This window comes from Numida meleagris, chromosome 3, assembly GCF_002078875.1.
Source record: "Numida meleagris isolate 19003 breed g44 Domestic line chromosome 3, NumMel1.0, whole genome shotgun sequence".
NCBI lineage: Eukaryota > Metazoa > Chordata > Aves > Galliformes > Numididae > Numida > Numida meleagris.
In genome coordinates, this window is record NC_034411.1 from 87,122,995 (window position 1) to 87,150,373 (window position 27,379).

The following is a 27,379-nucleotide window of genomic DNA, read 5'->3' on the forward strand; positions in this document are numbered from 1 at the left end:
TCTGCATGTTGTGCTTGTTCATTCCTTATGATCTTGTCTCCCTCTAGTGGCTAGCTCTCACAACAGTTTAATTCTACCAATAACCAGACGTGTGTGCAGAATCACAGAATTTGGAAAGGACCTCAGAAGATCTCCCATCCAGCCTCCTGCTTCACGCAGCATCAGATTGCTCAGCACTTTGTCCAGTTGGGTCTTCAAAACTTCCTAGGACAGAGTTTGCATTACATCTGAAGAAACTGCTCCAGTGTTTCAGTGCCTCTGTGCTGAGGTTTTCACTATGTCCAGACTGAATTCCCTTACTCGAACTTAAGCCTCGATTCCAAGCCATTAGCTACAGTAATTGAAAGCAGCAGGTTTCAGTCTTTTATTTCCTCTAAACTCATGTTTCTTCAAGAACCTAATTTCACATTCACAGAACACTCATATATAAATAGATAATATAAACAATAACAGCCAAGTAACAATTTCCCCTCTAAAAAAGGATTTTATTTTCAACTCTCCTGCCCTTTTACCACCTTGTTGTAGTTATTTAACATGTCTTACTTCACCTTTCTAATTCCTTGTCTCATTTTTTTTAAAAGTATACTGAAGGTTCCTCACTTTTTTGGAAGGGGGGGGGATGGGCAGGGGAGAAGAGAGCTAATTTTTAGGTAATAAGAAGAGGATGTGAAAGAATAAATGAGAACTAATATTTGTTCAGAGTAATATCATACATTTAATAGAAAACAAACAACAAAGGATACCTTAAAATAACACTGAGGTTACGAAGCCAAACAGCATAACCATTCAGTCAGAAGTAACGCACCTATTGCCATTTGACAGTTGATCCTATCATCTGAACGACAACAATTTAACATTTAGGCACTCTTAGCCTAGCAATTAGCAAAATAATTTCAATTATAGCGCCTAAAGTAAAAGCACATTTTATTTTGTGCTCTGCATCTGTCTGTTGTGAATATGCCACTCACTACTTGATCCCTTTTCCCACAGAGAGGATCACCACCAGTTTCAGTGTGCTCCTCCTAGGTTCTACTTGACTTTTTGCATGAAATGAAGTGTGAAACCTTGTATTCATAATGTACCACAGAGTTTCCCAAAGGGAAAAATACATGTTTTCTAAACTGTTTTTTTAATCACAGAAATCTGGGGTATGCCCTCATCAGTGATTTAGAGCACAGGAGGGCTTATTTTTGATGCAAATTTTCCTTGCATCTGACCTTAGTCTGTAATGCACACTCCAATGCACTGCTGATGTGGCTAAGGTAATTCCCTTCCTGCTGAAAACTGAAATCGTACACCGATCTTAAGCTTGAAAACCAGCCTAAATGTTATTGCCATTCAAGACACAACGTGAACAATTTTGAAACCATAACTATTTGCAACAAACCAAACATTCCTTTTTCACAACACACCACCCAGTACTGATTAACCCTAATTTTTAGCAAGGTACCATGTGTATATCTTCGCCATGCTCTGGTGGGACAGAACAGTGTAATCATCTCAATTCTACAGGAAAGGAAACAAGGCACGAGTGTCAGAAAATAAAAATGCCAGAAGAAGAAAGTACCAATTAGAAATGCATTCATCTTCATTCCTGGGGGAACATTAAGCATTATAGAACGTTTTACTGTGAAAGCCACAGACCACTGATTTCATTTACAGGTGTAAAGTCAGCTATTTATTGTCACTCCAGTCTGAAGCTGGTATCTAGACTATGAACAGAATTATGAAATAGCAGCCTGCTTACCAAAAATGCAGTAATGACACCCCTTGCTTCATTCACAATATACTTTCTACCTTCCACAGAAAAACTCAGGATCATAAAACTTGGTTGAAAACACAATCCAAGGTGCATGCATATTTTCATATATGTACACACATCTGGTGTCAAAGTGCAAGCAGGTGGAATGGGACATGCTCATGCAATATTTGTTCATCAGAAATAATATATATACACATTTGTACTGGGTTTATGTGGCAAGGTTTTCATAACAGGGAGATTGCACGGGTGGCCTCTGTGGGCAGAGCCCAGCACTGCCCCATGTCAGGTGAGAGCCAGCTCCAGCAGCTCCAGAAGGGATCTGCTGCTGCCAGTAGTTAATTGGCATTCAATTGCAAAATTATAATTATTACCTAGCTTGAAATCTTTTTTTTTGAATCTTTGTAAAGTATTATGTTTCAGATTTTTCTGTTTTTATGAAATACATATTTCCTCTCAAATCATGCACCAATAAAGGAACTAGATTTACATAGGTCAAAGTCCTTATTAAAATGCTGTTTTCATCTCTCTTCCCAAAAGATTTGCAGACCAGTTCACCTATCTTCTGGGACTTGGAAGAGAAGATGCATACTGTAATTCATTATACCCAGCGCTACATTTTTTGTTTAAATAGCCAAGGTGCAGGAACTCAAGCTAATAAAAAAGAAAATCATCTGCCAATCTTCATAGTACTCTGGAAAGATAAGATCTCAACATTATACGTAAAATAATATAGTCCAAACAAAACTGATGTAAGGTTTGAAATATTTGCTCAAAGAGAACACTCCTGAACACTGCCTGTCTGTCCCAAAGCCATGTACGCCAGGCCAAGCATACGGATAAGGCAGGGCACCTGCTTGATTCTACATGTTAAAACTCCAGACTGTGCAAAACAAGGAGCAGGTTTCTTTTTGCACTGTTTCTTTATAGACTGTAAATTTGCTAAAGCAAGCTCACCTCTCACACAGCTGTCCAACTAATTTTATTTTTATTAATGAACAAAAAGGCTAACCTCTCCTTACAGATACAGTAAATGTCACTTACCTGCGCTGTGAACTCATTTAGTCACACAGCACTTGTGTTTCATATACAATAGTGGTTTCCCACTCAGTTGAGTGGTAAAATAAGATTTTCTAGACCTTACCTTAAAAAGCCTCTGGCTTTGTGGCTAGTCTGCTTTTTTCCATGTTTCACAAGAATGACAAAAACAAAATGAATAAAATCATAACCAAAAAGAAGGCAAAACCTAAGAAACAACAAAGCTTTAAAATACATAACTGCGTTTTTGTACAGTTATCTAGTTTAGCAAGCACCTATCCGAACATATTGCACATATGCACATTAACTACATTCTCACATTCGTATTAGGTCTTTTTCACTAGTTGAATTACCTTGTCTGCATCCACTTTTCCTCTGATAAATTCCTTCTTCCAAAATTCCAGTGCCTGTTCTAGAGTCAAACCAATGCCTTTTAAGAAAAGTCCGTATTGCATACGGCCTCCATGGCGGAGGTGATGGTTCTCACGTAGGGCTTTGTGTAACTGGCGCATGCAAAGAGGGAATGATTTCACAGAAAGCTGTCAAGAGAAAAAAGACACGCTGATCATTTAATTTGTGGAATACAAGCTTATTGGGATCACTCGTTAGCTCCACTTGAAAATGTGAATGGCTAGAAGGAAAGATATGCATGTACAGGGTGTCCTTAAGACATCAAATTCAATAATCATCTCAAGAAGAAAGTCCAAGGGACTCTAACAGATAGTAATATCAGAGTGTCTTCTGTCCCAACTAACAAAGGTTTAATTGCTGTCAGGTTTCAATACTTCTTGCTTCTTCCTTATTTTACCTTCTGCAATGGCAAGGTGACCTGAGTTAGAGGGCTTTGGTGGGGTGGTTTTGGTTTGGTGTTTTTGTTTTGGCTTTATTTTGTTCTTTGGTTGGTTACTGGTTGGGGTTCTTTTTGTACAACCACCTTGAAGCAACTACAAGCAGGACTAAAATTCATTGCAGCTGATCTGCAGATATTTTATCTGAAGAAAATTATTTCTTATGAAGCAAGATCCCTGATCGCAAAAAACATAACATTCAAGTTTATTTGGGCTTTGCATTTTTATTTTTGGAGAGCTGAGTCATGCCATGGAATTCACAACTAAAAGGAATGCTGTTGTGTTTAAGGTAGATACTAAAACCTATTTCTACAATTCAGATAAAAGACTTGTCATGCATTTAAGTTGAAAAATAATTAAATAAGGAAATTTTAATAAAATCTGTTTATAGTTGTTTTAGGTACTTGTGAAAGTGCCCAGAATTAAGCAGCAAATTAAGCAATTCATTATAGCTTCAATCTAAATCCTGATTAGACACATTTTCAGTTAATTCTGTTCCATTTTCAAATTTACCACAATTTCAATCAAGTAGTTCTGAAGAGTTACAAAACAAATCCTGATTAAAAAAATGAAAACATATTGTCTGTATATAAGGCATTTGGCTTTAGATCAGAATGTATCAACACATAATAGAACTCAAACAGAGAGGACTTACAACATCAATGTGCTCCAGGGAAATTTTTCCAGTGTTTTTTTGTACACTGTAATCTGGGCCAACATAAGAATGGCTGAAAAACAAAACAAGCAATAGTGCATTGTTTAAAATTATCACCATTCAACTTGCTTCCTTTTTTTATGTTTACAAACTTGAGAAGAAATTATTTTACCAATTAAGGGCTAGAAATATTTTACAGCAGACAAAACCAAGAGAAAAGTAGTTAACAAGTCATGTAATTTAGGTTTAAAGAACCGGCATGAAGAAACCCTCCTTTCCTTTATCTTATCAGAATGTCGCTGGGTCATTCAGAATTTAGATCACAGAATCACACTATCATTGAGGTTGAAAGAGACTTCTGAAGATCAGCTAGTCCAATCCTCCTGCTTAGAACAGAGTTAATTAAGCAGGCTGCTCAGCACCTTATCCTGATGGCTTTTCCGCACCTCCAAGGAGGGACTCCACAACCTACTGGGCAACTTGTTCCAGCATTCAAATTGCATTAAAACATGTTTTCTGATGTTTAAATGGAATTGCTTGTATTTCAGTTTGTGTCCACCACTTCCTCATTTATCATTGGACATCACTAAGAAGTGTCTGGCTCTATCTTCCTTACACCCCTTATATACTATTTATTTATCAGTAGGACACGCACGCACACCCTAAACCTCCTCTCCATGCTAAACAATCCCAGCTGTCAGCCTTTCCTTCTGTGTACTGGGAAGGACAGAATTGGGCCCAGCATTCCAAATGTGCCATCAGTAGAGGTGAGCAAAAAGGAAGGATCACCTCCCACGATCTCCTGGCAGTGCACTTCCTAATACTACCCAGGACAAAATTAGTTTTCTTTGCTTCAGGGGTACACTGGTGGCTCTCAGTCTGCTGTCCACCACGACCCCAAAATCTTCTTCTGCAAGTCTGTTTCACAGGTGTTACCCCCAGCTTGTACTTGCACACTGGGTTGTTCCCACCCAGATGCAATGCCTGGCGTTTCCCTCTGTTGAACTTCATGGAACTTCTGTCAGCACATTTGTTCAGCCTATCCAAGTTGCACTGCTTAAGCCAGCACAACCCTTGGTGAGGTAAACTCCTCCCAGTTTTGCATCTCCCATTTTCTGTGTGTGCACTCTGTCTCATCATTCAACTCATTAAAGGAGACACTAAATCCAATCCAATACAAAGAAGGCACAGGACCCAATACTGACCCCCAAGGCACCCCACTAACAACAGGCCTCTAAACTGGTCTTCAACCCTCTAAGCATAGCGCTCTTCAGACCACCTCACTGTTCATATACCTAGCCCACGCTTTCAGTTTACCAATGAAGCTGTTACTACAGACAGTGTCAGAAGTCCTGCTAAAATAAACATCCACTGGTCTCCTCTATCGACTGAGCTACTCATTCCACCTCAGAAGGCGATCAGGTTGGTGAAGCAAAATTTCACCTTCTGAAATCCACGCCCTTGATCACCTTTTTGTCCTTCATATGTCTGAAACTGAGATGAGAATGACCAGCCTATACTTTCATGATTCCTTATCCTTACCCTTCTTAATGGTGGGGTTTAATTCTGTTCTCTTCTAGCAATCAAGAACTTCTTGTACCTTGCTACTTCACTACTTGTGTGGCATTTAAGAAAAAAAGCCATTACTTACGTATCACTGTGAACATCTGCTGGGATGGAAAAGAAAAAACTAAACACCTGCTTCTTCAGAGTATCAACAAAAAGCTGGGGAGGCTTTACTGCAGTACTGACATAAAAACTCCTGACAGTAGCTGTCTAGTCAAAATAGCACAGGACTCAACACGTGCAGTCTCATCTCTCACCCACACTGTAGCAAAGCTAATTCTGACAACTGAGCTTAGCTCAAGCAATGTTATACTACATCAGAGCAAACAGGTAAACACCATCAATGAAGTAATTTCAAATCAAATACAAGCATGAGGTGCCCAGCTTTTACTTTTAAATATACAGCTTTCTTGGTTGAGGATATGCAGGGCTGCAGAACAGGCCAAGAGAAATGCTTACAGCAGAACCCTATAAAAATCAGGACCTGACAGCAAAGCAGGCAAAACAAGCACAAAGTGTCTTTGGATACACCTGCTTTAAGGGATCAAAAATCAGTTTTAACCTAGTAAGCTGCAAAGCCTGGGTAAGAACAAATTTCTTTGCTCCAAAGCAATTTTGTGAGTAACATACAGACATCATTTCTCAAATCTGCTGGAGAAATGGAGAGAGAAACATCAGAAAAAAGGAATTCCACTAAATGATGATACTGGGTGCCACTGATTATTTTGTGTCACTTCAACACTGTAGTGTCTGGAAAAACATACAGCTAAGAGTTGATTTTTACCATGGTGCAAGTCACTTGTTTTATTATACATGTACTCATTGGTCATTTAGGCTCATTTCTGGGACCAACTGGAGCACTAGTTTGTTTGTTTTCATTTATACAACAGTGGATAACTAAAACAGAGAACTCAAAGGGGGGAAGGTGGAACAAATGATACTTTCCTGACTCTGAAAGGGTTAAATATCCTCAGCACAGTAGGCAAAGAGGGAACATTTCAAGTGTGCTTCCTAACTTTTACATTAAAAGGTAGCACGTGACCACTGCATGGACACGCGATGTACTGTAGTTGTGCACGGGGTTGTTCCCACCCAGATGCAGTGCCTGGCATTCCCTGTTGAACGTCATGGAACTTCTGTCAGCGTATTTGTTCAGCCTGTCCAAGTCACTTGATTCCTGACATGACACACGATAGAGCTGAATTTTACGCACTGCATTCAAAGGTGACACAACAAAAGAACGCCTTCATCCACACAGAGCATGTGGTAAATTGGAGCTGGGCATAATGAGACCAGCATTGGTCACGTGGCTGTAGGATTCCGTGAGACAGGAACTTTCAGATTTGCAGTTTTATGCATCAGGTCTAATTTTCAGTACTAGAAATTTTCTAGATCCCTTGATCACAATGAAACAACACTTTATAGTCTTCCTGATTGCCATTATTTTCTCTGCTTTCCTATTGAAAAATCTCAACAACCTTGGGAAAATAAAAAGACCATCCTTTGTTCTATAAATAACAGAACTTATTTCTTCACACTGTCATTACACACCGTCAAATAGCCTCCCACTACTGATTTGGAAATGCATTACTGAAGCACAAACGAGTCAGGCTTCTGATCACCTTCCCTCCTTTCTGGACTTATCCCTTTTTTTATTATTCCACATAGCTTCTGAGGTTACTCCCTGATTTTGATAGTTTCTTACTCAATTAAAATACTGATAGGTCTTTACAATTTCTTTTTGTCTGCTACATTCCTACAAGCCACAGTGTCTTCACTTTTCACTCTAAAAGAGTTTTATTTTCCCTCCATACAGAAATTCCTGCATCTCTTCACTCAGCATGACTCAATCACTCAAGAACTGTCCACAATCCAAAAATCGTTACCAAAATAATTCTGAGCCTATCTTCCAACTAAAGATTAATACCAAGTTCAAATAACAATTCTAAAATCTTATTAGTCTTACAATTCCTCAGTAAACATCATAGCACCATTTCAATATTGTTTTTTCAATCATCGGATAAAGTTTTATCTAATTTATTCTTTCAGTGTCTGCTCTTAGGAATTCAAGTAATAGGGAAAAATCAAAGTGATTCATAATTCAGGATTAATATCCGATGTGCTTAAACCAGTAACAGACATAAAGCCAAAACATCCTAAAATCTAAAGTGGCTTATTTAAGACAAGCAAGCTTTGAAGAATATAAACACAACAAATAAAATTTTCCCATAATACAAAATTCTATTTCCTACACTACTACATGCCGAACCATATAAACTCCATTAAGTCACAGAAAATACGTGGACTTAAAAATAATATGGACTTAAAAATTACAAGACTGCCAAATGCCGATTTTGTAGCAATGAAATCTACTTGCAATAGCAAGAGCTCTTAAATGAGTGCAGTTCATGCAAGAGAGACCCACTGAGGAGTACTGGTGACAGAAACCACTTCTGAAGGTGCCTGGAACACTCAAAGTAGTAGGAAACCTGAGCTGGAAATGTCTGAGTTTACGAAACCACTGCAGATAAAGGAAGAGAGGTGCTACATTTGCTTACATACCATGATCTACGGCAGAAACGGAACACTGCAGTTGGTGTCTTTCATTTTGACCAAGTTAAGTTATTCTAAAATAGTCTACACATCTCATCACATGTGAACAGGTTAAAATTTCAAAGCTGGATTACACACTAAACTAAGACTGAAAGTGAAGAGGAAGGCAAAGGTAAATGTGGGCTATTTATCATAAGCACTCAATTTGCTTGGAGTTAAATTCTCAGTGACTGCTCATACATACACACGCATTAGTGCTGACCAAGAAGAAGTCTCCATCATACCCACACTTCCAGGAGTAGGGTATGTCTTTAAAAAAACATCTGTAGGACCATTCTGACAAATAAAGCATTTAGTGTACCATGAGATTTAGTAGGGATACGAAGGACATTCTGCAGTTGTTGAGGATAGGAAATGACATATCTGTTGAGGTGTTCCTTCTTTATTTTTTTTGCAGTATGAGCACGAGAAGGGTAAACATTTTCGCACAAGTACTGTGCAGGTTCACTGAAAAAAATCTAGACTTGCAAAACAGTTGGTTTCGGCACCAACCTTGTGAACTATCATTTGATAACAGAACAGAATTATATAAATGTTGGTTGTGAAAGATGTTAGAAGACCATTTAGTCCCACATCCAACTTTAAGTGGCACTATGACCAACTCTAATCAGGTCAGCCCAGGATTTTTCTAGCTTGGTCCTAAAAATTTCCAAGAACAAAAGATTCGACATCTCTGGGTTACGTGCTGCATGATAATCCTGGCAGACACATTTTTGCTAATATCTGATCTGAACCTCCAAAGATGCCACATGCAACCACTGCCATTTGTTATATCCTCTGGCACCACCAAGAATTCCAATAAAAACATGCTAAGTACTGTGACTGCTGTGATACTGAAGATTTTTCCACACGTGAGATTTCAGATTTCTCAGTAATGCCTCCTAGAGAGCATAATTCATAAAAAGCTAACCTCGTTGCTCTTCAGAATCAAAAGGAAAAAGGTATGCCACTGAGCATGTTTGGAAAATCCCACTAAGATGCACGGTAATAAAAACATGAAAGGTTATTAGCATTCAGAAGCAGTCCCTGAACAGTGAAGTAACAATTACACCACACTTTTTTCACTCACTGCTCTGGAACAAAGTCCAATCATTTGTCAATAAGCAATTTTTCTTATTCTCATTTACACTAAAACAATAATACATTAAGATGCTCTTATGTAATAAAAACTATGAAAAAATTTGAATCAAAATAAAATGCTGTGTTTTTGGGTTTTTTTTTTAGATACAGGTACCTCAAGCAGCAGAGCATCATAGGAAATGAACTGCATGCTGACTAGATCTGCATCCTAAAACAGGTACAGTGCTGTTAAGGAGACTCACTGTTTCCATTTCTAATTCATTTAGCATCATTTCAGTAAACAGCGCTGTATAATGTTAAAAACAGGGCTTTTGTTAAGGACATTCAAAATTTAAGTAAATTTCTACTCATAGAGAGAATAAAAATTCAACAACACAAACTGATATGTAACTGAACCATCCAATCTAACTGGATCTGTTTTGAGCAGGTACGATCATTTCCAGAGGTTCATTCCAAGCTAAATATTTCATTAACTCTAAACCAGTGCACCTCTCCCTTGTTGCACGGTTTAGTCTTCCCACATACTATTAAGAGAATTCTCCCAAACAATATGAAGTATGGGGAAAAAAAATAATCACATACAGATGAAAAGCCTATGCCTAACTTGAATATCAGAAAAGTGTTCTTAACCTTCAATCTCAAATACATTAAAATACATTCAAAGAAACTAGAATGCTTCTATACTGTTCCAGTCAAAGCCAAACACACAGCTAAGGCATCAGAAAAAAAAAATTGTAAGTAACATATTCTACTCTAGAAATGAATACCCCCAGGTGCATGCTGTTTACGCTACCTGAGATGATTAAGCAGTGGCTGTAGTCTCTCATCAGACTGTATGGAAGGCAGTGATCGTGCTGTCAGCTAGAAGACAAGAGAACTGCAATGAATGAAATAGAAGCTTCAAGAAACACATATAGCACTAATCCAGAATGATGCAATAAATCATCTCGTGTTGCTAACACTAAACAGCACTGGCTAAGGCATATTTTCCCCTATTAAAAATAATTAAGTCCAGCCTTACACAATCTGAAGTTAGCAGAAATATTTATAAATTAAGTTAAATGGTAAAAAAAAGTTTTACTACAATGACAATGTTATCTAAAATAAATAATAAGACATCACTGAAAGCTGCACATCTTTTTTCTAAACATATTTGGACTAGAAGTCATATTCAACCTACACAAACTTCTAGCTCCATAATATATAATGTAATACGGTGTATGCAATATATGTAATACATAACATAATATAGTCCATTAAGCCTTAATATACACGATTTACATCCATGTATAAAAACTTACCTAACATTTATCTCTACATAGCTCTTATAAAGACACACGTCTGTGTATACTGCTGTTGCTTTTTATGGAAATAACCTGTATGTTGTAACTGGACTATTTTAAACCAAATATGAATTGTTTTTCTTGTAACAAATGACTAATTAAAACACTAAAACATGTCACACTACTGAGAAATATTAGTTAACTATATATTATATAATACATATATATTAATATATAATATATATTATATTTGCTTAATACAATATATGTATCTGCATTTGCCTATAAAACTTAGAAGCATAACAGCTCACACATTGCTGATGTTAATCTAATAAAAAATAATTAATGTAGTATCCATTTCGTTATCCTACTACTGTCAAGTTAGGCTGTATTTTGAAAACTACCTTCATAAAAATGTAAACTAAAATAGCATCAAATCCCACATTATAAACATCACCATCAAGTTCTTAAACGTTTTTACAGATAACTTAAATATGCCTAATGTTACACACACATTTTTTAAATCTTTAAAACCAAAACTTCTAGGACCAGCAATGCAGCTTCCCTTGGCTGGCTCCAAGACACCAGAAAAGTGAAGCTCTGCAGTGAGGTTCCAAAACACAGCTCTTCTGGGCATACATTATTCCAAACATATTGACCAAATCCAAACATGGCAATAAAGGGAACTCTGAAGTGCCAGCAATACATTGATTCTTAAAACAGACCAGAATCTTGGCAATTCATAGAATCATAGAACCCTAAGAGTTGGAAGAGACCTTTAAAGATCATCTAGTCAAACTCCTCTGCAATTAACAGGGACAGACACTGCTTGATCAGGTTGCTCAGAGCCTGGTCCAGCTTTACCACCCTCACCGTAGGAGACTTTTCCTTATATCTAACCTAAAATTCTCCTCTTTTAGACTGAAACCATTTCCCCTTGTTCTATCATCACAGACCCTGATAAAAATATCTGTCCCCTTCTTTCCTGTAGCTCCCCTCTAGATACTGAAAGGCCACTATCAGGTCACCTCGCAGCCTTCTCTTCTCCAGGCTGAAGAGCTCCAGTTCTCTCAGCCTGTCCTCATAGGTGAGGTGTTCGATCCCTTGGATCATTTTAGTGGCTGTCCTCTGGATGTACTCCAACAGGTCCATGTTTCTCCTGTACTGAGAACTCCACATCTGGATGCAGTACTCCAGTGGAGGCCTCACCAGCGCAGAGTAGAGGGGCAGGATCACCTCCCTCGACCTGCTGGCCATGCTTCTCTTGATGCAGCCCAGGATACAGTTGGCTTTCTGGGCTACAAGAGCACATTGCTGGCTCATGTCCAGCTTCCCACACACCAGTACCCCCAGTGTATATATTAAAGCATCAGCCACATTTCATAGAATCATAGAATTAGCTAGGTTGGAAAAGACCTACAAGATCATCCAGTCCAACCATCCACCTACCACCAATAACCCCACTAAACCATGTCTCTCAACACAGTGTCTAAACATTCCTTGAACACCTCCAGGGTCAGTGACTCCAACACTTCCCTGGGCAGCCCATTCCAGCGCCTGACCATTCATTCAGAAAAGCAGTATTTCCAGCCTGAATGACCCCTGGTGCAACTTGAGACCATTTCCTTAATATTATCAAGCTAGGTTGAGATACATATGGCATACCACAAATCAATGTGCTTCTTTTAATTCTAAACCTCATTTTCTTACCACTGAGTGCTACAGGCTCATGAAGTGCTAAATAACATACTAGTTATTCTGTATTTATGTCCTCTATAAAGCAACAATCCACCTTGTTTGAAACAAACCCAGCCAAAAATTATTTCTTAATAGAATCTGGAAGCCCTCTAAACACTGTCAAGTTATTTTACTTGGCTAAAAATGCGGCAGCATCTGAATTACCTGAAATACCATCTGCTTCACTTGCTATTAATATTTGACAGATATACATACTTGACAGAACAGCATTTGTGCACGCACGCTCATATACAGACTTTTACATGAGACAAGCATACAGTATTTTTCTCTACATAGCTGTCTACATAACAGTAGGAAAACAAGTTTTCTTTATGTCTGAATCTATTGATACAGATCACTTACTAGGTCCTTTTTTATTGTTTTTAGAAAATGAATACTTAATATTACATTTACTTAAAAAACTGTTTCTTCTTGTTTTAAACACCACATTTATGACAAGACAACGCTCATGAAACTCAAACTGGACAGTGGTGTAAAAAAAGCAAGACACCTTTCAAACAACAGTAAAATTCAAAAGCTGCAAAAATACTGATGTTATTGTCAAAGCTCTCTATATATAATAAAGTTGTATGTAACATTAACGATGAACAGAGATACTGTTTTAAAATTAATCTGGGAGACTTGTAGGAACTGAGATAGAACCACAAACTGATCACTTCTGTGTTTAGCTGAGTTTTACCTTGACAGTACCGCGAAAGAATACAGAAATAGCCTACACTGCCTGATTCAGGGATCACTGCCAAGGGAAAAACAGAACATAATCCCTTCAAATCACAGGAGAGAGTCCACGTGGGCAGTGTTTTTCTTCCTTTTTTTTTTCTCCTCACTGCCTTTTGTTTCACCTACGACTGCACATTTTTGCAGCAAAATGAATCCCCATTTTCCTCCTTTGTGTCAACTGAAAGGACAGGATAAATATTTCCATAGAATATGCTCCTGTGAAAATGAGATCATCTACCTTTCTATAATTACAATACAAACTTTGTTAGGTTCATTCAAGTATTTATTTTCAAGAAGAGGGATCCTCACAACACAGTTCATTTCCATCTAAAATGGAGCACCTCTTCAACACAGCTATTTATTCCTGTCAACGGTTTACGGGCGTTCAGCCCGGTTCTGTGACAAAGGGGACGGAGGACCCACGGGCCCACACCCTGGGAAAAGGGAGAAAGGGTAAGGAGATGGCCCTGAGAGCAAAGAACAGCGGCAACAATCTGAGGAGAAACAAACTGATTTACTAAATAAAATATCGGAATGCAAAACAACACACTATAATACAATATAATTACAATTTAAGCTGATAAATCCAATACAGAGAGAGAGAATGTCCCAAAATCAAGGTAGGCCTTACTCTACTACTGATGATAAGACGGCTGGAGAGCGAGGTGCTGCCAAGACAAGAGACGGGTGGAAAAAAAAGGGATGAGGTCTCATGATCTGCAAGCTTTTATACTGCGAGCTTTTATCTTTTCCCTCCGTCTGGAAAATGGTAACAGAGGAGCAAAGTACCGTGGGAACTGTAGTAGTCCTTCTCTTCTGAGAACCAGGTACATTCACTGTGATGTGAATGTACATGATGTTATGATGTGGAATACCAATAACCAAAAATCATAAAACCATGACAATTCCACAGTCACCAAAAGCCCTTTTTGGTTTTCTAGGTTCTAAACAGAACAGGAAGGTGCCTCTACTGCTCTTCCAATACCACTACACATTTTTCCCCTTACAGAGGCAATCAAGAACTACCTCAAAGTCAGGCACTACAAAGTCATAAAGAATATGAAAATAGAGAATATGGGCATGACCAAGTAGCGAAGATATGCTGAGCATTACCCTTAGCTGGAATGCTGCACTTTCCATCAGTACAAATCTTCAACAGAAAAGGGGAGAAAAAATACTCAGGACACTCAAGAAATCCAGTTTTAATTATTTATTACAGTAGATAAAGAAGATGCACATCGATCATGCGTACGGACAAAGGGTGGGAGGAAAACACAAAAGAAATGGGAAGACTTGAAGACTTTCGTATCAGACAGTGTATCAAGCAAAGCTGATTTGTTAAGCTGAAACTTAGAAGAGATTAACAGTCCTAAACACTGTAATCATTCTTATCTTCGTTTATTTACAGGAGAGAAAGAAGTTTTCCCAAATGCTATTGAAAACTTGCTACAAACTTATAAATAAAAGATGCCTGACACAAAGCCTGAAGTTAAGCAGCAGCTCTGCAAGCTACCAGGAAGGCATTTATATACACAGCAATTAAGAACAAGATTACTGTGACTCAATTAACTTGTCTCCATTTTTTTTTTAAGGGTGTGAATTTTTTGACTTTGAGGTTACAATGTGAGAACTATTTGCTCTTGAAGTGATTTTTCTGTGCAAAAAAAGATAAAAGAATTTTTATTTTTCACAAAGAATTTGCTTTTTGGACAAGATGCCCTAATTAGCTGTATTGTGTAAGAATATTTTAATGCTGTCAACATTTGATGAATAATTTTTTTAAAAATCATATTAAGCTGAATGTTATTTTGCAAAATTACATGGAAGGCTTGCAAGGAAGCACAGAGAAAAGGGCTTTGACAAAGGCTATTTTTAGCTGAGGTAACCTACTGAATTACTCCAGGCTTCTTGGTAAGTTTTTCTTTAAATTCATTGTTAATGAATAGGAACTTCTAAACTTTAAAACACCTTCATTTTCAACAAACTCCGAAACTTTAGGAAAAGATTCCCTTAACAAATAGATAAGGGACTCTCCAATGTAACAGCCTATGTTTGTATCCTAAATGCATCAGACACCATAATAGTTGCTTTAAATTAAAATTTTAAAAAATTAAGAAAGTCTCAGACTAAAGATTCACTTTCTTTTAATTAAGAGATCTGTGAGTGACAACCTCTTGTCACCTTCTAAAACTATACAATATCTTCACCGCTAAGAAGTCACGAGATTCTCATATTGCCAAAACCCAAGAATTCAATCTAATCACATCTCCCGGAGAAATCTGCACCATCCAACAGAACTTGCAGGCTGCCTGGTATCAACGGATTGATTTTGAAACATCAACTGTCTTGCTAACGTGGTAACAAAATGTCACCATGCAAATGCTATGCAGCTAGGGAACCTGAGTGAGGAGAGCAGTGTTTGCATGCCGGCATATCGCTGTACTTAGACGGCTGACATTTTAGCACTGATCAATTTTCCTTTGAAAAAAAATTGTGTTTAACCTTTCACAACATGTTGCAAATCTCAAATGCTGTAAAAAATTAATAAGCAATTTTACCAATGCTTTTTCAGCTATTAAAAGTTATTTCAGCAGCACTGACACTAAGATATGCCTGAGAAAAACCAAAGCAAAAAATACTATATGTATTCCTTATTCTGAGTGAATTATTAGCGTAACCCATATGAAAGAAGATAACATTTTTCAAAACTAAGAACTATTTACGAAAAAAATGTTTTTGACATTAGAAAATGTTTCTGCAATGAGCCAATTGGACTTCAAACGTAAACCATTATTTTTTATATAGCACCAAATACGTGAAATAAAGGAAATAAATAATATAGATTGGAGTTACTGGGCTTTTAGTACAACTGTAGCAACTCAGTGACATTTTCAAAGGACAAGAGAAAGATTTCTGTCATGAATCTCTACTGATTGACACAGGTATCAATAATAAACTGTAGTGTGATTCTTTTAAATAAATGAAACTCCCAATCTCTGTCTCGCACTTCCACAGAAAATGTAAAGTGGGCTTTCATCTCTTCAGGAAAGCAAAGCCAACAGCAAACTCATGATTTAAAATTCAGGTTATATTCTTCGCATTTTAATTTTTATATATACATACATATATAAATATAGCTCAGGCAGAAGGGAGTAAGTTACCATAAGCGTTGCTGAAATGCTATATCTAAGAATGCAAAAGCTATATACAAATCAAATTATATTTTAAAGTGCGCATTACAAAATTCATATCCTTATATACAAACAAAATTAATGTATGTTTATATTTAGCCACTTAATTCAAGTTGCCAAAGGACAAATGTCTCACAGCGGAAGAAACAAATCAACAGGAGTAAAGAACCTCATTGCTTGCATGTCCTAGATATTTACCCAATATGTTCAGAACTTTGAAGAAACTGAACTCTACTAATTTCAGCTCAGCATTTGTCAAACGCATTCAGAATAATAATTAATGTTTTCCTGAGGCATTTGCATCTGAAAGTAATTGATTTCTTTTTTCCTGTTTGGAAATGTCTAGCTTTCACATTGTGATATAAATAACATTTGGGTTGAAGATTAGTATTTAGCCTTTGAAGCAGAACTTTTCAATAATTAAACCTTTTTAATTGGTAAGTGAGCTGTTGAAGGTTTTTGCATCATTATTACTTGTGGAAATACTCAATTCACTTGCACATTCAGGGTGCAAGTATGCAAATCAACTCATCTCATGATTTTTTTTTTGCATTCTACTGTAAAGCTAAAGTTGACAGTTACCGAGATTCTCATTAGATATTTCTCCCCCTAGAACAGATTACAACATCGCAAGAAAGATGGAATTAATATAGCCTGTTCCAGACTTTAATTATATGTAGATTGAAGTAGCCACTTAGAAAGCTACCTTGTCAGCAACATCAGAATCTTCTGTTAAATAACATTGTTTTTCATAACAGTGAAGGGCCTTCAGTAAGATGATTTCTCTGATTTGGCCTTTACCGACAGCTTTCTTCAACTTTTCATTTAGTCTTCACTCTTCTTGCTATCTAGTTCGAGATATCTACCCTTTTAAAAAGAAGTCAACCGTGTACTAGAAGGCTGGTCTTCACGGCTAGGCTGCCAAGTAACATCGTTTGCTTTATTTCACTGCCAACTTGATGTGTGCAAGTATTTCATTCTGCCTTCAATATTGCTCACTGTTCTTTGGCTGAATGAAGATTTTGTTTCCTCTTCTAGCAGTATTTGTGAACAGAATCTTTTCATTGTTTGCTGTCTCTCACGGACTAAATATTCATTCCAGTAGTCCCACCATACCAGGATCTGCTTTTCAGTCCATCTGAACATTATTGCTGTAATGAACCTGCTTTAATAGAGCATTGCAAAAGGGGTGGAGAGGAAGGTGGTTTCACTCTGAAAGCCATGATTTCCTTAAGGTCTTAACATTATGACTGTGAATTTTTTTTGCCTTCTGCCCATCATTCATGAGAAGATAATTCAGTAAACTAATATCCCTGCATAGCCAATACCACACAGGAAACAGCTAGAAAGCATGAAAGACTCGTTTTTGCTTCATTAAGCACCCTCACAAAGACACCATCAGAAATCATGATAGGTTTTCCCACCAAAAACTTTATTAGTCTAACACTAACACTACACTCAGCAGAACTAAAACAGTTTTAAGAACAGCCCTAAACAATGTCAGCAAAACTTCTCCAGTGCTGCAGACTGAGAGAAGAGACTAACATATGAACTCATCTAACTAATTTAATTAAAATATTCGTTTACATAGCCATTATCACTACTACATGGCTTCATCTACTGTTCTACAAAGATCATCATAAAAATATTGAGTTAAAAAATTATGAAGTATTTATGACTCACCTTTACAAATACTAAAGTCCTATGCCACTGCAAAGGCATGGCAGGAAATAAATAGGTCAGCCACTGCAGAAAAGTCACAGCTTTATTATCTTCAGAGATTTCATTTTCTTAATAGGATTTTATTACTAGGAACCAATTACTCAGTCCCAGTGTTTTATTACTGCACTCAAAGAGAGTTTTCCTTAAGTGTCAAAATCTGTGTTTACCCCATGCAAGAGCTGAACTGAATTTCTTGGCAATTTGCTCTACACCACTATATGAATTTATTATAGCTACAATCTATAAACATGATCTGCGTACCACCATTTTGGAAACAGCCTCAGAACTGAAGACTGTGTCCAGCATCTTGCTTGGAAATAAAGAAATAGAAAGAAAAGCCACCACAGCTGTAAGAGACCAGACAAGTTCTGCCAGTCTGCAGTTACCCGAGGATCAAAAATGGTCAAGGAGAATCCCAGTTGCTTAAACCAAACAGAAAGTACATAATATGAAATTCACATACCAAATATTTCTAAACAGCTAATTCCAATTCTGTTTTCATTAGAAGGAATTTTGTTTTTGTATGCATTCTCAAAAGTGCATTTTAATCTGCAGCGCAGCACAATTTGCGAGTTACCTGTGTTCAGCACTTCCAGCAAGATCATTAAATCCTTCCTTGGAGGTTACAAGCACAAAATAAAACCATTTTTTAAGAAACAAGAGAGATCTTCTTCTTAGATTGATTTCAGAGAAAAATAATTAACAAATATCTCAAAAATACTTGTTGCTGGGGACCAGGATAATTTACCAGTCTGCACTGCATAAGGCTGTGTTCCTGTCCAGTCTTGAAGCTATGGTAACAACTCCACTATCTAAGGAAAAAGATTCCAATTCTGAAGCATTTTCTCTATTTCATGAGCTAGTCAAATCTTCATAAACTGATGCTCTTATTCCTTGAGAAAGTTACTATACAATTTCAGATAAATTTAAGTAGTCCTTAAGAAAAGACTATCACAGCATCCCATGTAATGGCAACCTTTCGAATCTCTGAAGATTTGAATTTCAGTGTCTTATCTTCTCAACGTGCAGTTACTGCTTGGAAACAACTGTTGTAGTTGCTAAGACTTAGAAAATACCCATCTTCTAAAAATAAAACAGTATTTGGAATACATTTGCCCAGTTATTCATATTTTACAACATTGTCTTTTTTTAAATAAGTAAAATCGAATGTTGGCAACACTTCAAAGAGTTTTAAGCCCTAGATTCCCATATGTTCAAGTATCACTGATTACATTCTTATCTGTAGTGAATAGAGCTAAAAACATGACAGGCAATCACATTTCATCACCCTAAAAAATAGCATTAATCTGAGCCTACTTATCAGCATTTTCAAATATTTTACTTAATCTTAACTCTCACTCCCTGCAATGACATTTCCCAAATACGAGTGGGAGCTAATGTTTAAATATTTTCTCTTCAAATCCGAGAAGGATATTCACACTAAAGAAAAATCACTGCAACACCAAAAACATGCACGTTTTTAAATTTTTTTTTTTTGTGCGTGGATTATTTGAGTTTACAAATCCTACCAATATCTTACTTCTGAATAAAAACTGACCTAAGAAACACGTCCCTCCGGACTCAAATGCAAGAAGCAGAAAACCAAGACATCAAAAAAACTAATTAATGGATATTTTAGAACATAATATTGCTGTCTTAGAACTTAATTGTGGCAGTGGGACCTCCATTTAACCTCTCTGTAAGGCCTGGTGCTTCCACATCATTGCAGAAGCGCACCCAGCAAGCTGAAGCCTAAGGAGAGGTTTCAAGGCCCAAGGATGTTCCCTCTCCAGTGACTGTTCAGGAAAGAGAGGCAGTTAGAGAGAGACGTACACAGAATGACCTCCTGTAACAGCGCCTTACAGACAGGCTAGCAAGTCCATTCGCAACTAGGGTATAAATCCAAATCATTTTATTTTCTTTTCCTAAATACAAATGAAAAGAAAATAAAACAGCTAATATCATCAAGACACCAGATCTTTCAGTCTCTGTTCCCCCTCTGGGCAATAACTAGCACAGTCACTCTGGCAAAGACACAATTTTCAACCAATGCAAGTCAAGAAAAATCAAAAGGTAAGTAAATACCATGACAACTTTTTTTGCACATTTTTCCCAGAGAAAATGAAGCTAGAGAGATCTTGCTATTTACACTCATAGATGAGTGCTAGAATTAATAACTTTTGACCATCATAGCCAATCTCACCACGCTTAATAGCAAAAAGAATCTGAAAGACACTAACTCCTGACAAGTTTCATGAGGAAAACATTAGGTGAGAGACAATTATCTCTCAGAGAACTACTGAAAAAAGAGCACAGACTGCACAGGAGACTCTATAAGGAAAATGCATTATATGTCAATTAGAAGAAAAGTTTCAGAGTTTACAGTTTGTTTGGTTTTTATACCTTAGAGTTTAACAACTTCAAGAAAACAGCCTCCTGCTCAGATAGCAATACCCCTGCAAGATTATTAGACAAAAATAGAACCATTAACTAGTACCTGAGGCGTGACTGCTGCTTTTCAAGGACAGGATGCCAGCAGAATATCAGAGAGCATCATAAACTGCAAGATCTTAGCTCTCACCAGTCTGTATTTTTTTTGTGACTAATGGCCATCTGGAAGAAAGCCTGAAAGTAGCTTTTCCTACCCAGGGTATCTGACTTACAGTGAGATGACTGTTGAAATAACTATATCCTGAAAGAATAAATGCACTTAATTACAGCAGAAGACTATCAAGCATGCCCAGGAAGGGTACAGGAGACTGTTTGAAGCCAGATGAACAAGCAAGAGAACACCCAGCCTAAGGAAGTGTCAAAACAGGTAAGATCTCTGCACTTTGAGAAGTTATGTTACAGTACGAGGGCATAAAAAAGTTTTTGGTTTTTTTTTTTTTTTTTTTAAGATGAACTTACTCTCAAAAGCATTCATTTTTGAATAGCACTAGAATCCATATTTAAAAGTAAGGTCAACAAATTGTAAGCCAAAATCTGCAAGTAGCTAACTATATTTTTATTATTTATATTGGTCCACTGCACATTGCCGCTTACGATCCATTGGGAACTATGAAAAGAGATCATGGGTATTAGCTAAATGTTTGACAGAAACTCACAATCGAAGTTTGGTTCCTCCTGAATTACAGCAGTTCACTACCCCTGGGGCACAGGAATACAGAACGTGATTGCTATTGGCAAAGGACTGGGGGCTCTAATTAGAATCATCATAGAATCCTTCGAGTTGGAAGGGACCCTTAAACATCACCTAGCCCAACTCCCCTGCAATGAGCAGAGACACCTACAGCTAGATCAGGTTGCTCAGAGCCCCATCCAGCCTGACCTCGAACATCTCCAGAAACAAGGCATCCACTACCTCTCTGGGCAACCTGTTCTAGTGCTTCACTATTCTTACCATAAAAAAAAAGAATGCTCTTCCTTACATCCAGACTAAGTCTCCCTTCATTTAGTTTGAAACCATCTCCCCTTGTCCCATCACTCTTGTAATGAGGTGATAAAGATGCACTCACTCACTACACTACTAGCTTTACATGACTATCTTTACATGTTCAAAAGAAACAAGCATTTCTATCAAAAACCAGGAAACTAAGTTGCTTGAGAATTTGTTTTTGATCTTCTTTTGTGAGGTGAATCTTGTTTTAGGAACGGCACATTCAGAACTTCACCATTCAAACACTAAATGAATCTGCCTCCTCCACAATGGTATCCTGACTGCAGCAGCAATAGATATAATCAACTTTAAATTATTAGTAAATTCAATGATAATACTGAGAGGTCTGTTCCATTTTCCTAAGTTAGCATTTTCTTTTGATTCAAGTTTTAAATAGCAAAACAAAAATGCCTGAACGTACAAACTTGAAACATATAATAGCATAGTTCCTTTTCAGGTGGAGATTACAAGCATTTCAGGGAACTATATAAAAAAAACAGTGAACTCTTTCGCAAGCAGAATGAAATATCTAATTAGGTCTAGCTTGGAAAGTTTAGAATTTATTCACTTCGTCTCATACAATGCAGTACTACAGTTGGTTTAGAATCATTTTGTACACTCACAACATTTCAATTTATCTTGCAGCTAGAGAAATGTTACCATCTGGATAAAAAAAAGCATATCTAGTAATGCCCTTCATGACCAAAAGCTTTCAATTAGTAAGTTGAGATGGATCTCTCATGCCCACTGCTAAATGCTTGAAGTATCTTCAGAAACCCATATGGGTCTTCTAATCTAACGCTGCATAACTGGATTGTAATAGGGTTGGTTATTTCCTCCATTCAATGCAGAATACAAGTATAGATAGCACAGAAGTACTCTCTGACTCAAGCATCACAAACGTGGTTTATAAATGCAAGTTGCTAACAAAAGTCAAGTTTTATTGCTAAGAGCTTATTGTTATGATGTAAAAGGCCAGGTCTGCTCTTGAGGAAGTACTCATTACTTTCACTACTTTGAGAAAGACTGCCACAAACTGCACGAGAAAACTTCATTACCAGAGGAAAACAGCTTAACTGAGCTATGAGACGTGCTGCTTACAGACAAATTATGTCAGAAAACGTGTCAAACATTTTTCAAGGATATTTTCTTGCTTTGTCTTGCCCTGAGAACAGACAACTGAAGAATCATACAAAAACACAAACATCAGCAGATAAGCACATTCCAAACTGATGTATTTTGTTATTTAAGCCTCTACCAGTTCATGGGTTTACCAGCTACAACATCAGCAGTAAGAGGGATTCAACTCACTCCTGACGTGCAAGACAACTTGAATTTATATTCTCACTTGAATTAGATCAACAGAAAGCAAGTAAGAACTACATCTGCATTATATTCAACTCCATAAGCAAAAAAACCATTATACATAGGCTCATGTTCAAAACATAGCTGCTTCCATACGTGCCAGACAAGCACAGCCCTCACCAGAGATGCTACCACAAATCCTAAGGATAAAATTGTTATGCCAGCATGGAACTACAACTGTTACTACTTCCTTCTACCTCTGTCAACCACAGCATGACATAACACAGATGCAGCTCTATTATCTCCAGCTCCATATGTAGCTAGTTCTGTTACCTCTGCAGTAAGCTCTTAAAGCTGTGGCTCTACAGACAGTAAGCAGTGTAATTTTTCATTACTGCTTTTTTTGTTGTTGTCATTACTGTAGGCATCTGTGCTTAGAGTTGTATTTAGGATTTGGGTTGGGTTTTTTGTTTGTTTAAGCTTACTACAGAAATGGATTTGTTGCCAGGTGGGAAACGCGCAATGCAATACAAGGCAGATCTGATAAGGAGAATTCAAACAGGACACAGGTTTGTGGAAAATAAGATTTTAATATTAACACATTATTTGTAAATTGCCTTGATAAGTTGATTTCAAATCTTTTTCTTGGTCTAGCGAACAAAGATCTGGTTTCACAAACAGATTGTGAGAAGGTAATAAAGTATTTGGAAAAATAGATGTAGAACTTTGCAGCAATGACTTGTGAAACTGAGCATGAGAAAGGTCACTGCAACAAGTCATCTGACACCTTCCAGCCCAAGCCATTCTATGCCTACTGCTGAGGAAGCTACTCGAAGTGATTGTATAAGGCGAGGTTAACAGAAAAGCTAAAAAAAATTAAAAGGAATTCATGTAAAAATTCTTATATAGGTATCAGAACAAGGTACAGTGATCATTTCAGTGCACAATCATACTGAACATGGAAACACTTCACTGCACACAAGCATGCACGTACACATTGAATACTGAAAGACAGAAACAGATCAGGTTTAATGCTGAATACTTAAAAAGGCTATCCCAAGCTTTAAGAAACCTACTCAGTTGCCAGCATGACATATTTAAAATTGAAGACCTTCGGCAAACTCTATGGGTAAGGGTCTTTCCTGACCACGATGAGTTGAAGATCAGGGACTGGAAATCAGGTCAGTGAAAAAACCAAACAGCTCAGAAAGTGGGGATATTAATGTCACATCCCCTGCTTGAAAAGTTTTAGACACAGCCTTGTGGTATTAGCTCAACTCTGTGATTCATCTGACTTTTCTAAAGGAAACATGACACAATTTCATATCAGTTCATGGCAGGAATAAAATCTGGGACCGAGGAGAGAAGCGCCATAACACTCAAGCATCGACAACAGTCTGAGTTCTTCACACAACATCAACTACAGTACACCCAAGTGGTGAAATGCTTTGTAAAACCCAATATGCTACATCTGTAGGGACATCACACACACTTTCAGCTACTTAAAAACTGCCTAGATTACTAGTTTGGTTAAGCTTAGGTGAGATGACTAGAACGACATCAAGGCCAAGAACAGAGCTCTAAATGCAGGATGCTCCTCACAGCCAGACATCCATGGGTGATAACCCATCAGTGGTAATAATGCTACAGAGCAGCTCAGGATACTTGAGGGAGTCCAAAAGGATACTGACGGAAAACGCCCAAGTAATAGTTTTAAACAATACAGTAGTCTTCCTCTTTCAAAACAGACAAACTGCTCGTTTGTTAACGAAGTTAACAAAATTAACTAAGACACTGAGGAGAACTAACAAGAACAGGAACAGCCCATAAACAGCAATGCTCAACAGCCTAGACAACAAATAAAGAGAAAAACACAATTACTCATTTATGGTTAGACACTGGCTTCAGCTGATGTTACACCTTATGGAAAGAAGTCTCATGAAACAACAACATGTAGTCATAACACTGACAGGACAAAAACAAAAACTGAAATCTTCATGCATACACTTGATATAGCAGATTAAAAACCAGAATGGGTTACATACTAGAAATACATCAAAACCTGATAACTGGGAATGACAAGCAAGCAGATTCATGAGGCTACTACTAGGACATCTCTAGAATTTTTATGTTAGCCATTTTTTAAAACTTTTGTTCATACTGACGGATGCAGAAAAATTAATCACAGAACTGAAAATTAATGACATGTAGTGAAATGCTTACCAGCACTTGGTGTATATGAATAGAATAAAATCAACCTCATTTACATCCATTCTGCATTACATATTTTTCTTTAGAATTAAGAACTTAATTCTCATGTCTTCCCCTCCTCCTGTACAGCACACAATTGCGGTACGGAGAGGCACAAAAGCTCTGCATCCCCTCGCTCAGTATTCCTGCGGTGCCCTCTGATGGCCAAGGCCACGAGGTGCAGCTGGAACGCCTCATTTGCACAGGTGCAGCGAAACTCAGGGCCAGGCAAAAGAGATGCACTGACAGTTCGATTTTAAGCCAGACTAGATGCAACAGCAAGCTAGAATCTTCCTCCAAACCTCATGCATTAACTCTGTGCCGATCAGAACTAGAACGGCCAGCAGAGAGTCAGAGATGCCAATAAAATTATTCCAAACTCAGCAGCAAGACGCCTGCAAGAGCTAAGGTGTGGAGCTGCGGCGACCTGGAGAGAAAGCTGACATACAGCATTTAATTTTAGTGTTCTTGCTGGGTTCGTATCTGCTTTTCTGAAAGACTCCTTGAATTCAAGCCCAACACAGAAAATGATGCTTTCATTCAGTTCACTTTAAGGAACTAAATAAAGACTTCAAACAAAATACTTTTTGAAGGATTATACAAACTGAAAAATTGACAATGACCTAGAAGTATTTTGCAGTTTCCACACCTTGCAGTTTGAATACTGTGAATACAGAAGAGCAGTTTCAGTCCAAACATGCAAAATGATTTCCAAGTAATATTAAAACTGCTTGGTTTAATTATAATTGCTAAGTGGCAGGACACAGCAGACCAAAAAAAGGATTATTTCCTTTTTAGATTTCCAAAAATAAAAGAAATTAATTAGTTCCAAACTATTTTAACTTCAAAGAGTTCTGCTACAGATTAGAGACAGGTATTTAATACAAATGCAAGTTGCAGAGCCATTCTACCCTCTACATTTTCTGCTCGTCTTTACTGAGTTTTCCTGTTCAGATCACAATTTAATTTTATTTTTATTACCTATACATTGAAAGGTTGGTGTAAGAAGAAACCCTAATCTTTAGGGAGGGTAACAATGCTGGTAACAGAACAACCTTCAATTTATTGTGGCAGAGCAAATGGGAAAAAGAAACAAGCAGTAAAGTTTTTCCTATTACTTACGAAGCCTTAAGCACTACATCAAAATTTATACCCTTACTTCAATACGTACCTATACAAGCAAAGGCTGTAGTCATTAATAAATCACATCTCTTTGCTCAACTCAGGACAGATCATTAAAATAACTCTGCCTTCTCTTATTTGTTCAAGACAGTAGATTAAACATCAGCCCTAAGAGTATTTAAACAAAATGGAATTTGTTTACAGATAATTATAATTAAAGATATTTCACAAGCTACATGTGAGCCAAAGCTACATGTCTGCATGCACCTGTTTCCTGGTATTTTGTTGTATTTTCTCCTGGTCCATAACTCAGGCAATGAGTAGCTGATTCAGTATCCCTTCAAAACCGACCTGGAGATTCCCCTGATACTAATAATCCTTTGCCACCTTTTAAAACCCATTTTTACTGCAAAACATGCATATTAGAGTGGGTGTTTTTTTGTCTGTTTGTCTCTTCCCTTACGCCAGCGAGGCATCAGCAGACAGAAGAGATGGACACAAAACAGAAGGCAGCAGCAGTGATTTCCCTGGGTCTTACAGGCAGCCTGTACTGGCTGTCAGGGATGTGTTTTTGTACAGCACACTCAATTTTTAAAGCTTTTCTTGGGGCAACAGCTCTGATTAAATTTTAGATATCTATCAGTGTATTTCCTGAAGCAGCTGCAGCGAGCTTGGTCACATTAATACTAAAATTCTGCCTCTACAACATATCCTACGTTCCTATTACCAACAACAATTATTCTGACAAATAATCTTCGTTTACAAGATCTCCAGAAAAAGGTCCATTTCCTCTCTAGAATACACAAGCAGACGAGCAATGACACGCAGAAATACATTAACAGATGAACTCCTCCGTGGAAAGCCGCAGGAAAAGCCACACCATGAACACACCCAGCTGTGACGGTGATGAGCATTTCTGAAAAAAATATTCATTTCACCTATATTTAAAAGTCAAAATTAACTATTCAGCAAGTTCGAAAAGCATATTGCTACCGTTTTTCTTAAAAGCTCTATATTAGTGTTTATTTTA

At 37.4% G+C, this 27,379-nt stretch overlaps 1 protein-coding gene across 2 annotated transcripts in view; it reads right to left on the minus strand.

Annotated features, from left to right (window-relative positions):
• The window catches only part of PRIM2 (primase (DNA) subunit 2), a 90,205-nt gene that overhangs the window by 37,446 nt on the left and 25,380 nt on the right, over positions 1 to 27,379 (minus strand). For both annotated transcript variants that reach the window (XM_021391921.1, XM_021391922.1), the window contains 3 exons: positions 10,353 to 10,420; positions 4,301 to 4,373; positions 3,151 to 3,336 (listed from right to left, as the gene is read on the minus strand). In XM_021391921.1, the coding sequence (XP_021247596.1) occupies positions 3,151 to 3,336; positions 4,301 to 4,373; positions 10,353 to 10,420 (327 nt within the window). The remainder of the gene's footprint in view (positions 1 to 3,150; positions 3,337 to 4,300; positions 4,374 to 10,352; positions 10,421 to 27,379) is intronic.